This window comes from Castor canadensis, chromosome 16 (genome assembly GCF_047511655.1).
Source record: "Castor canadensis chromosome 16, mCasCan1.hap1v2, whole genome shotgun sequence".
Classification (NCBI taxonomy): Eukaryota; Metazoa; Chordata; class Mammalia; order Rodentia; family Castoridae; genus Castor; species Castor canadensis.
The window spans coordinates 14,517,287-14,528,776 of NC_133401.1; the positions used below are offsets into that span (position 1 = coordinate 14,517,287).

The 11,490-nt window shown below is 59.1% G+C and overlaps 1 protein-coding gene and 1 non-coding gene across 2 annotated transcripts; one reads left to right on the forward strand and one right to left on the reverse strand.

Moving 5' to 3' along the window:
* Nucleotides 1–1,973: 1,973 nt before the first annotated feature.
* Nucleotides 1,974–2,156, forward strand: LOC141418352 (small Cajal body-specific RNA 16). Its single transcript, XR_012443008.1, has one exon.
* Nucleotides 2,157–4,134: 1,978 nt separating this feature from the next.
* Nucleotides 4,135–11,490, reverse strand: Erf (ETS2 repressor factor). Its single transcript, XM_020172099.2, has 4 exons — nt 11,332–11,490; nt 6,713–6,947; nt 6,267–6,382; nt 4,135–6,170 (listed from the first exon to the last, which is right to left on the reverse strand). Exons 1-4 carry the CDS (start codon nt 11,351–11,353, stop codon nt 4,879–4,881), a joined length of 1,665 nt encoding a protein of 554 aa, XP_020027688.1. The 5' UTR covers nt 11,354–11,490; the 3' UTR covers nt 4,135–4,878.

The window sequence follows — 11,490 nt, forward strand, 5'->3', positions numbered from 1 at the left end:
GGTTCCGGCCTCTTCCAGGCCGCGCCGCTCCGGCTCCGGCTCCGGCCCAGCGCCCGCCGCGGGGCACCCCGGGAGATGCAGTCCTCCTGTCGTCCGCGCCGTCGTCGCCGCCCTCGGCCCACACTGAGGCCGCGTGGCAGGCCGGGAAATGGAGTCCGCAAAGGTCTCAGAGTAGCAGGCAGGGATGGAGGTTCGCGCTGCACGTCGGGAAATAGAGTACTGGGTAACATCAGACGACTGTGTCGAAGACAGAGCCTGAAGCACTTTGGAAAAGTCACAGCCGCACGCTCACCTCCACTTCGGCAACAGAGAGTCCCTAAGTGTACCTCAAAAATGTAGTCTCAGCCACTCCATCCCTGAGCTGTCTAGGACTGATGCATGCCGGGAAACAGAGCCCAGTCGCTCATTTAGTCTATTGGCTGTAGGTAACTCCCGGAGCCAGGTGCCCTCTGGGAAATCGAGTCAGCGCCTGTCAACCCTCAGCTCTCCGGCAGTGAGGCAAGCCGGGAAATGGACTTGTCGCCACGCCCTCGCCGCATTGCAGGTGTAAAGCGGTTTTTCAAAGCACGCCGGGAAATGAAGTCCCAGGTGGTCCTTAAGCCCCCAAGTAGATGTTGCAGTTCTAGAGATAGGCTGGGAAATGGAGGCACAGCTTTCTTCTGTGTATGCTGAACCGCATTCCCTGCCGGGAAGTGTAGTCAACACCATGGCTTCAGCGCTGTTATGAGCCCTGGTATCTTCTGGGAAATGAAGTTCAAGGCCGCCTCCTCATTGACTTAGGTAGGAGGCGGGATCTACCAGAAACCTGAAGTATGCTGGAAGTAGCACAAAGTGGATCCTGATCCTTTGTAAGGCCAGGCTCAGAGGCTCTCTGGGAGGTGGAGTCCAAACAGGTACCATCGGTAGCGAGTGGGCGAAAGGTTAAGGACGGCAGTTCGCGAGAGAGACTGCAAAGTGTTTCAGTGCTTCCTCCCTGACCCCAAGTTCCTAAGCATGAACCATTAGTGACTGCTAGAAAAAGGAGTCCAAGCGCCTTTAAGTTCCAGGTGACCACATATCTGGAATGAAAAAAAACCCGCCCCCTCCCGGTCCCCGCAAAGATTTGGGAAACAAAGTTCCTAGTGGTGTCTCAGAGCAATTGTCTTCGGAAAGTCTACCTTTTTCTAGCAATGTGGATAGTTCCAGGAAACTGGGCTGAACATAAAAGAGTCCACTCAGCTTTTTGCTTCCTTTCGTTTCCTAAACTACAGGATACTGGAATGCACAAACGAAAGTAGCCCAACGCAAGAAGCAGTCTTGAGTTTTGTGCGCGCATCGTCGCCCCCATTTATTTATAAATAACCGGAAGAAGCGTAACCCTAAAGGACGCTGGGAAACAGAGTTCCTTCGTGTGTCCCTCCCCCGGAAATGCTTAGGACTGAAATGAAAGCGCTCTCAGCCCCTCCTCCAAAGTGGTAGGAAATGGAATTTCTGGGCTTCACTTTAATTCGAACGTGTGTTCGTACTAACGTCCCTGGCCATTCTGAATCTTAAAGTTCTGTCGATCTGTCTGTTCCTGACTGCTGTTCTCAGCAGACACAGAACGGTGACAGGCGATAAAGCTAAAGCCTGTAGGGACTACACTATCCAGAAGGCAAAGCGCGGATACTCGCCTGCGTGTTCCCCACGCACGGGTAGGAGCGGGTATTTCTGGTACCTGTAGTTGGCCAGCCAAATGGTAGCTGCTGCCCTCTGACGGCAGCCCTGAGTTGAAAAGTAAAATTTTGATTTAAGCCCCTGGCATGGGGAACCCAGAGGGGACTAAGAAGGCTTTCAAGAGCGGTAGAGCAAGGCAGAATAGCGGCGTTTACTTAAACGCCAGAAACTGTAAGACATACTTAGTGGACAACCGGTACAAAGGAATTGGGGGTCCGTGGGGGTTTAGAGCAAAAGTCTGAGGAAATCTAATACGGTGTTTGAAAGGGGTGAGAGTGATGGTCGGGGAAGGGCTTGTGTGTTGTTGAGCCTGCCCAGCGGTGGATGCAGCCATGTACCAGGCAGCCCAACCTTGACCTAAAGTAAATTCCAAGAATCCTTCTGGGGATTTAAATTTACAGTGACAGGTGTGAGCGTTCTAGCAGCAGTTTTGATATTCATGTATGATACTGCAGTCAGTCCCTAAAAAGAAAAATAGGGGTGTGTGTGTGAGAGAGAGAAAGAGAGAGAGAGAACGTTGGTGGACGGGTACACAGAGGGGTTCTAAGTGTCTAGGAGGGACCTATGTTGTCTGGAGGTGACTACAGGCCCCTGAGAACAGTTATTGGGGACAAGGGGAGAAAAGTATGAGGGAAGTTACGATGTCTGTAAGAGCTGTGTGGGTGACTGAGAAATTACCGGTGACCAAGCAACCTGAAAGGGTGAGGGAAAGCTGAGAAACACCAGGAAGGCTTTCAGGTTCTGTGTAGGTGCTGGGGAAGGGGTGGGGGCTATAGGTACAAAGAGGAGGGGGGGGGTCTCTGTTGAGGTGAATTAATCTGCAAACTGTCCTGAGAGATCAATGAAGGTCTTTCTGCTTGGAAGCAAGGGTCCCAGAGAAAATGGACAGGGCCAAGGGTGTCCTGCAGGTACATTTCAGGTCTGCACATGGATTTCAGTGGGTGATTAAAGATACAGGGTAACCACTGCGGTTTTCAAGACCAAATGCCACCTGTGACATCCCACACAGCCAGAATCTGGGGCAACGAGTTTGGAGTTTGGTTGGACAGTAGTTTGGCTAGGAAAGTGGTTCTGGAGCTGAGCACTTAGGAACCACGTGGTTAGAGGTGCTTTGAGGGCACTGGGGTTGGCCTGAGGCTACTAGCTGGGGTCTGCTTCCCTCCTGCCAGTGACGACATCTGCCTTTCTCCATCACTCCACCAGCAACTCAGCTGCATCTATGTTGCCAGGAGATATGCCTCATCCCAACTTCCAGAAATAGCCCAGTGGTCCCCACCCCAGGGAATGGCTTACATCACCCAGGAGAGGGAGCAGTTGCTTGCAGTCCGCCACAGGAGCCTCGGTTTCCTGCCAGTACCCCAGCCCTGGATCTCTTTTCTGCCAAGTGACAGTCATCTGGGACCACCCACCCTGGACTGGCATCAGCTGAGGTTTAAATGAGTGGGTAGCAATTGACAGTCAATGTTCCTTCCCCCTCAGGGTTGTGCAGGGTGGGGTCTCCTTGGTGAAGCCAGTCCAACAGGCCCTGAGCTGCCAATTCCCATTGCATTTCCTGGCAGCTGAGTGACCTTGGGGAAACCCCTTCCCCTCTCTGGGCCTCAAGCATCTCACCTGCACTGCCTGGACTAGGCTTGTCTCTGCGGGCAATCCCAGCCTGAATTCCTCCTGCTTCTCTCCTGGACTCAACTGTCCAATCTGGGTTTCTAATTTACAAGCTCAGCTCTCAGACTTATCTCAATCCAGCCATCTTGGCTTTAGGGAGGAAAATTCAGTTGTTTAAAGAACATGGGGTTTGCAGGTAAGTTCAGGCTCAGCTTTAGGGCACTAGACAGGTCATTTAACTGATCCAGTGGTGCTGCTAAGTAAGTACTTAGCACACAGTAAGTCAATCTGTACTCCCTAACATTAGAGAGCAAGGCCTCCCTAACTTGCTGGCTGCAGGTGGTACCGTGGTTAGACATTTCAACAGATAACCAAAGGCCTCCCAGCTTCACTCTGAGCACCCCAAAAGGTATGGGCTGGGTACTAGAAGAAAGGGGGGGAGGGGTCTTGAGGGTGTGGCTTGGACATCAGATGAGATTTCAGGCCTTGTGAGTAGCAAGGGCAATGGGGTGGTGGGGGAACTTCCAAAAACCAGATCATGAAATGGGGGAGCAATGGAATGCAGGGCTGGATAAGCTCAGACCTTAGTCACCACAGGCTTCGAGGTTGACACCCAACAGTAGGAGATAGCTCAGTAGGGCTGGATTTAAACCAGACAGGGTTAGGCCCTCTGGCCACAAAGGAGGGAGGGCAGTCTAGACCTGTCCAAAATGTGGCTGCACCCTGCACAGATCACCACATGCAAAGGTCCAAAGTTTTATTGTTTTGAATACATTCTCCAGTGGCCCCCTACCTCCCTCCCCCACCCTTCATCCCCAATACAGAATAAGGCTTGACCACAGCCCCCCCCCCCAGCCCACCCCAGGGGCCCCAGCTGGGAGGCAGAGGGAGCTTCCAGTTTGGTTTCAGGGCACCCCCTTACCATGTCCCCCCACCCACCTGCCCATGGGCCAGTCCTAGGAGCAGCAAGGGATGGAAGGGTTGGACAGGTGCTGGGGTGGGGAGTGGAGAGCAGGCACTTGTAGATTTGGGGCCCATGGGTGACACCCCTCACCCTCCTCCGCCCCCCAACCCCCACACAAAGGAATTTTTGGTTCATCATAAAATTGTCCCTCCCTCCCCTGCTGTAACCTTGTGGGGTACGAAAAACCCAGGCACTCACAGCCCCTGGAGGGGCAAGAAAGGCAGGGTTGGGGCTGGAGGGGGAGGGTACAACAGGGAGGGAGAAAAGGCTTTCCTTCCTACGATTGTAATAAAAAATTTCCTGGGTATTAAGGCCAAAGCCTCAGTTCAAATAGAAATCCCCAGAATGGAGGTGGCCCTCCTAATGCCCCCCTCCCCCCACCACCACTTTGCCTGGAGTTTAGAAACCCACAGGAATGGGGGACAGCCCCCCAGCCCTGGGCAGCCCCCCACCATTAAAAAAAAATTAAACTTTTATACAAAATGTGGGGAGGGGAAAGGGAGGAGGCGGGGGGAGACTAGAGAGCTGCCCTCACCTCCAGGGCTTTGGAGAGGGGTTAAGGCAGCAAAAGAAGCATGGGGAGTGGGGAGGGCTCATGGGCCCCCTGCCCACAGCTCTCAGGAGTCTCGATGCTCCAAGGAGAGCTGGGCTGTGGCGTGCTGGAGATCAGAGCTCACCCGCCTTGGGGTGAGAGGCCCTCCAGCCTCCCCAGGCCCCTCACCACGCACCTTCTTGTCCTCACCCTCATCCTCAAGGCCCCCAGTAGGAACCCCACCCCCCTCCAGGCGACAGTCTTCACTCCAGCGCCGCTTAAAGCGCAGCTTGAGGGGCATGCACTGGGCTGCCCCAGAGGCCTCGCCAGGCTCAGGCTTGGGGGGTGCAGGTGGGGCACGTGGTGTCTTGAACACCTCCCCATCTTCCTCATCCTCATCACTGATGTCAGTCACCTCCACCTCCTCGGACTCGCCTTCCGAGATGGGCTCCACCTTGATCTGGGGTGGCGGTGGCGGGGGAGCCAAAGCGCCTGCCCCCTCAGCCAGCCCGCCTGGGCCACTGCCACTGGCACCAATGCCACTGCTCTTATCAGTGCCTCCAGGGGCCTTCTCCCCAGCTGCCCGCTGCCGGCGTCCTAGTGGAGGCGGCTGCAGCTTAAATTTGAATGGGGAAGAAGAGGAAGAAGAGGACGAGGAGGCCGAGGAGGGGACTGGTGGGGTCTCAGGTGCCATGGGTGGCAGCGGGCACTTGTCAGGGCGCTGGGGCTGGGGCACCACCAGCCCAGGGTAGTGCAGGAAGGCGCGGGGGCTGAGGTGGTAGTTGTAGACGCTCTGAGTGTGGGCCTGCAGGTACCGTTTCATGTCCTCAGGGCTGAAGGAGAAGTGGGAGCCTCCCCCTGAGCCGCTGGGGCCTCCGCCACCACTGGGGTACATAGGGCTCAGCGTGGGTGAGGGTGTGTAGGCCAGGTGTGTGGGCGTCATGGGCAGAGCTGGGGAGAGCTGAGGGGGTAGCAGGGAGCCAGGCCCAGCCAGAGGTGACACAGGGAAGGGACTGAGGGGCTCGGGGCCACCCCGGGGCCGGGGGTAGACACGGAAGACACCAGGGTCATGGGGCAGGCGGGCCAGTGGAGGCCCTCGGAAGGCACCCAGCTCCGGGGGGCCAGGTGGTCGTGCCCGGGGGTCCTCTCCCAGTGGCTCCTCCAGCTCTGATGTGCCATCACTACAGTCACTAACTGAGCCACGGCCCAGACGGCGTGCTACTACTGCCGAGAAGAGGGAGGAGGATGAAGAAGAGCAGGCCGGCGGTGAGCGGGGGTCCTCGGTGGGGGACAGCACCTCGGAGGGCGTTGAGGGAGGGAAGCGGAAGTGGCTGCCACCTGATGGCACTGGAGGGGCGCTCTGGGGCACTGCACCCCCTGATGGGAGAGAAGAGACTGGGTGTCAAGGCCCCTGGGCTAGCCTGGCCAGACAAACCTTCCCCTCCATCTATGGCCACACCTCCCCACACTCACCAGCCAAGCCCACATCGATGAAAGGGTAATTAACCAGCACCAGTTTGTTGAAGTTGAACTTGTAGGTGAACCGTTTCCCCTTGGTCTTGTGCAGAATGCGTTTGTTGTAATAATAGCTGTGGGTATAGACACACCATTAGGCCATGAGTCCACACTCCCCCATCCCCAGACTCCATACCTTGACCTACCTGCTCACAAAGGGCACCCAAGAACCAGAGACCACATTAGAGAAATGAAGTACCCAAAGGCTGGGGACCAGACTTGTGGCTCCAGGGATGACTATATTCTCTCTCCAGAACACCTCTGGGTTACCCATGGCCTCAAAGAAAGGCAAGGACTTGCCCAAAGTCACACTGCTAGGATCTGGTAGATCTGAGAATCAAACCCAAAGCCTGTTCCCATGGGTCATAGGCTTCCCAACCCCAAGCGCTGTCCCACGTTCTCACCGCAGGGCCCGGCTCAGCTTGTCATAATTCATCTGGGGTTTGCACTTGCGGACTCCCCAGAGCCTGGCCACCTCGTCAGGGTCCTTGATGACGAATTCCCCGTAGTCCCCCTGCCAGGCAATGACGCCCTGGTACTCCTCCTTTCGCAGCAGCTCCAGGATAAAGTGCCACAGCTGAATCTGCCTCGAGCCAGGGGACGACTCCGGCTTGTAGGCCCAATCCGGGAAGGCAAACCCTAGGGATGGGACAGGGAGTGGTCTAGAGTCAGGACGCCAAGTAGGGGGCTCTGGGTCACATCCCAGGGTCCACCTCCTGCCCAGCACTCATCTTGGGTAAATCCCTCTCCCCTCAGTTAAGTGAAGACCTGAATAGAGGGAGACAGTATGTGTCTGTCTGTATGAGGGGGCTAGACAGGAGCTGGGGGGAGGGGAAGCTGGAGCCTGCTCCGGCAACACCGGGAGAAACAGGAAACCACCGTCGGCGGCGGGTCCCGGGGCCAGTGCCAGGGGGCCAGGCAGCAAGCCAGGATGGCGGGCAGGGCTGCCAGTGGGGGAGGGGCAGGAAAGGGCACACGTGGCCAGCAGAATGGGGGCATAGCCCCCTCAGCCCACCCCCACTCCCATTCAGAACCAGTAGTACCCCGCAGCTCTCTGGTCCCCTCCTTAGGAAAACCTATTACCTACACTCCAAAACCTATCAGAGCCCCTACTCCCACCCCAGCAAGGGAAAGGAAGATTTTTTTTTTTTCTTAAAAGGACCAGAAGGGGTGGAGTGGCTGGTTGACGATGAGGTCAGCGCTTGCACACAGAGGCTTCTGTCTTCCCTGGAGAGTGAAACCCAGACTGTCTGAGAGCCCCCCCCACCCCGCACCCCCAGCACTGGACCCTCTGAGTTACACTGCCCTCCCTGGGCCCAGCCTCTGGCCTGACCTGACTGGAGAGCCACCACCCAGGCCTGGCCTGAGCAGGACACAGGAGCTGGAGCTGTCGCCCTCTTCCCACTTCTGCCTTCTCATCCTCAGCTGCTTCCCTGCCCACCTGCCTGCCCACCCCCAGCATTAACCTTGGGTAGAGGTTGGTGGTGGGCTGGCTGGTCCCTGGAGGGGGTGGGCAGCCTGGGGTGGGGGGCTGTGGTTGTTGTCATTTCCCAAACCCCCGGGTAATCAGGGCCCATCAATAATTCAGTACCAGGCAGCCGGTAATGGAGGGGTGGGAGGAGGGAACGGGAAGAAGAGAAGGAGGGGGAGGCAGGGCAGGGGCCATGGTGCCACTAGAGAGAGAAGGCCAAGGTGGATGGCTAAAAATGGGTGGGGTCCCAAGCCCTAGCCAGGCTGAAGGGGTCTGTCTCCTTTGGCCCAGTGCAAGCAGGCACCATGCAGGCCTCCAGGCAAGACTGGACCTCCCCCAAAACTCCACCCCAAGTCCAGAATCCAACCAGGGATCCTTTTCCTTTCAAACACAAGAGATCAGTAGTTCCTGCCCCCACAGGGACCACCTCCTCCAAAAGCAGAGCTCCCTCAGTCTGACAGGGACCCAAGCCCCCTAGCCCTGGCAAGACTTATGTGGTAACACACTCCCCTCCACACCTCCTCAGGACACTGTCCAGAAATCCCAGGCTCAAAACCAGCCCCTCAGGACTGCAGAACATGACCTCCCAGTTGTTCAGGCCCAGAGTCCTGCTAAGCAGCCTGGTCCACTTAGCAGACAGCCTCTTCCAAAGGACCCCACCATCCGCAGCCCTGTCCCTGTCTTGGGAATCCAGGTGTTCAAGCCATCATCTCATTCTGCTAGAGAATGGAGGTCACAGGGTCTCCCTTGGGGCACAGGGGTCTTTGGGAACACATGTGGCCAAGCCACCAGTTCAGTATACCCTGAACCTCTTTCAAAAAGCTTCTGGCGCCCCTCAGGGCAGCCAGCTCCTTGCTACTCCCAGCTCAGCACCAATCTGGCACCCAGACCTAGAGGGGGGCTGAAGCCCCTGAGACATCAGTCTGGGGGTGGAGAGGTATACTGACTTCTACCCTCCCCCCAAAATTAAAGCCACCCTTCCCAGCCCACCCGCCCCAGCCTCCGTGTCCCGGTAACCAGGCAACGTGTGTGCAGCGACAGTCCTGGGAGCGGGGGAGCAGGAGGCTAAAAATAAACTTTGCAGAAGAGAGGGAGTGAGAGAGACTACATGCAACACAAAGGGAACTCGGAAAGGAGGTGGGGGGGCTCTGGAAAGGCCTCAAGCCACATTCTGGGAGCTGTCCCAGGCCCCCGTGTTAGCCCCCTTCCCTAAGCAATAATCCACCCCACCCCACGCCAGGGCCTGGACCCTTGCTGCCACTCCTGGCAGGGACCCTTCCCCACGCCCAGGCCCACACCAACACCGGCTTTCCTCATCGGACACAGCATACACGAGGGCCTGTTCCCCGCTTTGGGGGGGAGAGTGAAAGGGGGTGACGTCAGGGTGTCTCAATGGGGCTCTGTTCCCCAGGCCTTGGAGCCAGGAGCCAGGCACGGGCAAGGGGAGCATGTGTGAGTGTGTTGTATATGGGTCCACGTGCTTAAATCAGGGAAACACCAGCCTACAACCAAGAAAGCTGCAGATGCAGGTCCTCTCCAGTATGGGATCCAGTGAGACAGGGAGAGGGAGAGCAGCTGCACAGAGAGAGGGGTTTGGGAAATGCAGACAGGGATAGGTGGCAGCAGACAGACAGGAAGGGCTGGGATGGCTGGGTCCCAGAAGGCACACCTGGATCCCACAGAGCTGGGCAAGGGAATCTCCCTGACTGTGCAGGCCTGGGTGGGGAGCAGAACTCCTTGGCACCCCCCAACTCCATGTGACTACCCAAACTTTTTTAAGGGACTAAGGGGGTCGGAAGGGATGGGTGGTGGCAGAGGAAGAACACGCCGGCCAACCTCCCGGGGGGCCTCCCCACCTCCCCCACTCCAGGCAGCCCTCCATGGCGCCAGAGCCTGGAAGAAAACAGGAAGTGGGAAACAGCCACGGCAGACGAGAAAAGAGCCGGGATGAAGAATCGGATGGAGGGGCGCGGGGTGGCCGGCAGTCGGAAACACACACCGATGGAAGCCATTTGGAGTACCACCCCCCGCCCCCTCCCCCGCCGCCACCGCGTCTCCCCCAGCCAGAGACTACACAAGACTCGGGCCCCAGACTGAGTTGGGGGAGCAACACAGCCAGTCCCATCAAGCCAAGGCCCACAGCAGAGAGGAAGGACGAACGGGGTTTGTCAGGACACCTCGGCCCCCTCCCCGGGCAAGGGAAGGCTCCTGTTGCCCCAGGGCCCAGTGATCGGGAGCCTGTGGGAGCCCGGGAGTATGTGGGACGCACGTGACTGACCCTACGGCACTCGGCACCCCTGCCCCACCCCCGCCCCCTCCACGGCCCCAATCCCCTGGCGCCGGAGCCCCGTTCGGAGCCCTTTAAGAAGAGCCGCCCCCACCCGCCGAGCAAGGGGTGGGGTGGGTGGGCCGGTCGGGGCACACACCCGCACACAGGAGCCCTAGCCGCGGCCGCCGCCGGGGGAAGGAAACAAGTTTGAACAGCGGCGCCCGGCCCCCTTCCCCCTCCCCCGTCCCCGCCCCGGGCCGGATTCCGACAGGGTAGACGGGCAGGGGGCGGCGAGGACCCCTCCCCCCGCGCGCTCAGGCGCAAAGTCCAGCCCGCGGAGCCCCGGGGGCGGCGGGGGAGGGGACAGGGGAAAGTCCGAGTGGGAGGGGGGTTAATCCCGCTGCCCCCCGCCCGCCAACCGAGGGGGGGAGGGGAACCTTGGCCCCTTAAGGAGGAGCAAGTTGGCGGGGAAGAGAGGGGCGGAGGAAAAAGACGGCCCGTTGAAACAGAAGAGCTGGATCGCAGACGGGGGACGAGGGGGGAGACTCGGCGTCCCCCCCATCTTCCCCACCTTCCTCAACTCCCGGCCTCCGGCGGCGCGGGAGGAGGGTACCCAGGTCTCCCCGGAGCCACCTTAAAGCCGCGCGTTCTAAGGTCGGAAACAAAAAGTTCCTTTTTCGAACGTTCGGGCTGCGCTTTGGAACTTTGCGACTCGGTGCGGGCGGGGGAGCGAGGAGCCGGCGGAGACGGGCGGGGGAGGGGCACTGCAGCCTGGACCCCGAGTCCCGGGCTCCCTACTCACGCCCTCCTACAAACCATCCGTATCCCCCCCGCCAAACCCGGTGAGGGGCACGCGCCGCCGTGAAGGTCACGGGCCGGACCGCGCAGCGCAGAACCGGGATAGCGGGCCCCCATACAGAACCTCCCCCCGCCCCGCACACGTCCCGGCCCCCAGAGTGCAACGTGACAGAGCGGCAGGGAGGGACCCTGCCACCCCCGTGATCCCAAGAGTGGGGGGGAGAGCCTAGCATGCGGGGTCCGGGCAGGGAGCGAAGACCAAGACCCGCAGCACCCACACCACTCAGAAAAGAGCCATGATTTGGGGTCCCAGGCAGCATCCCCCTCTCGCGCCGCGAGAAGCAACAGGTCTCAAGTGTTAGGGGGGTCCCCCAGAACTGGGGATCACTCAGGCTTCCCTAGACCCCTTCAGCCCCCCCCAAAGTTTTTCCGCCAGGTTTCCCTGGGCAACAAGTCTCCCCCACACGTGCTGCCCCCGCCCCCACCTGTGTCCGCCGGGGTCTTCATGCTGTGGGGCCCGGGGCAAGGCGCCCCGACTCCGGGCCGTGGCTCCCGGCGCTCGCGCTGCCCCGTCCCGTCCCGCGCCCGTCGGGCCGCCCTCGCCGCCTCACCCGGCCTCGCCTCTCAAGAGCCTCTCCCCTCCC

Bases quoted from the DNA above. Each gene is read 5' to 3' on its own strand.
- Erf (XM_020172099.2), bottom strand. From the start codon at position 11,353: ATGAAGACCCCGGCGGACACAG. The intron at 6,948-11,331 runs GTGGGGGCGGGG...TCCCATCCCTAG, and splicing joins GAAGACCCCGGCGGACACAG to GGTTTGCCTTCCCGGATTGG. The intron at 6,383-6,712 runs GTGAGAACGTGG...CTATACCCACAG, and splicing joins AAGCTGAGCCGGGCCCTGCG to CTATTATTACAACAAACGCA.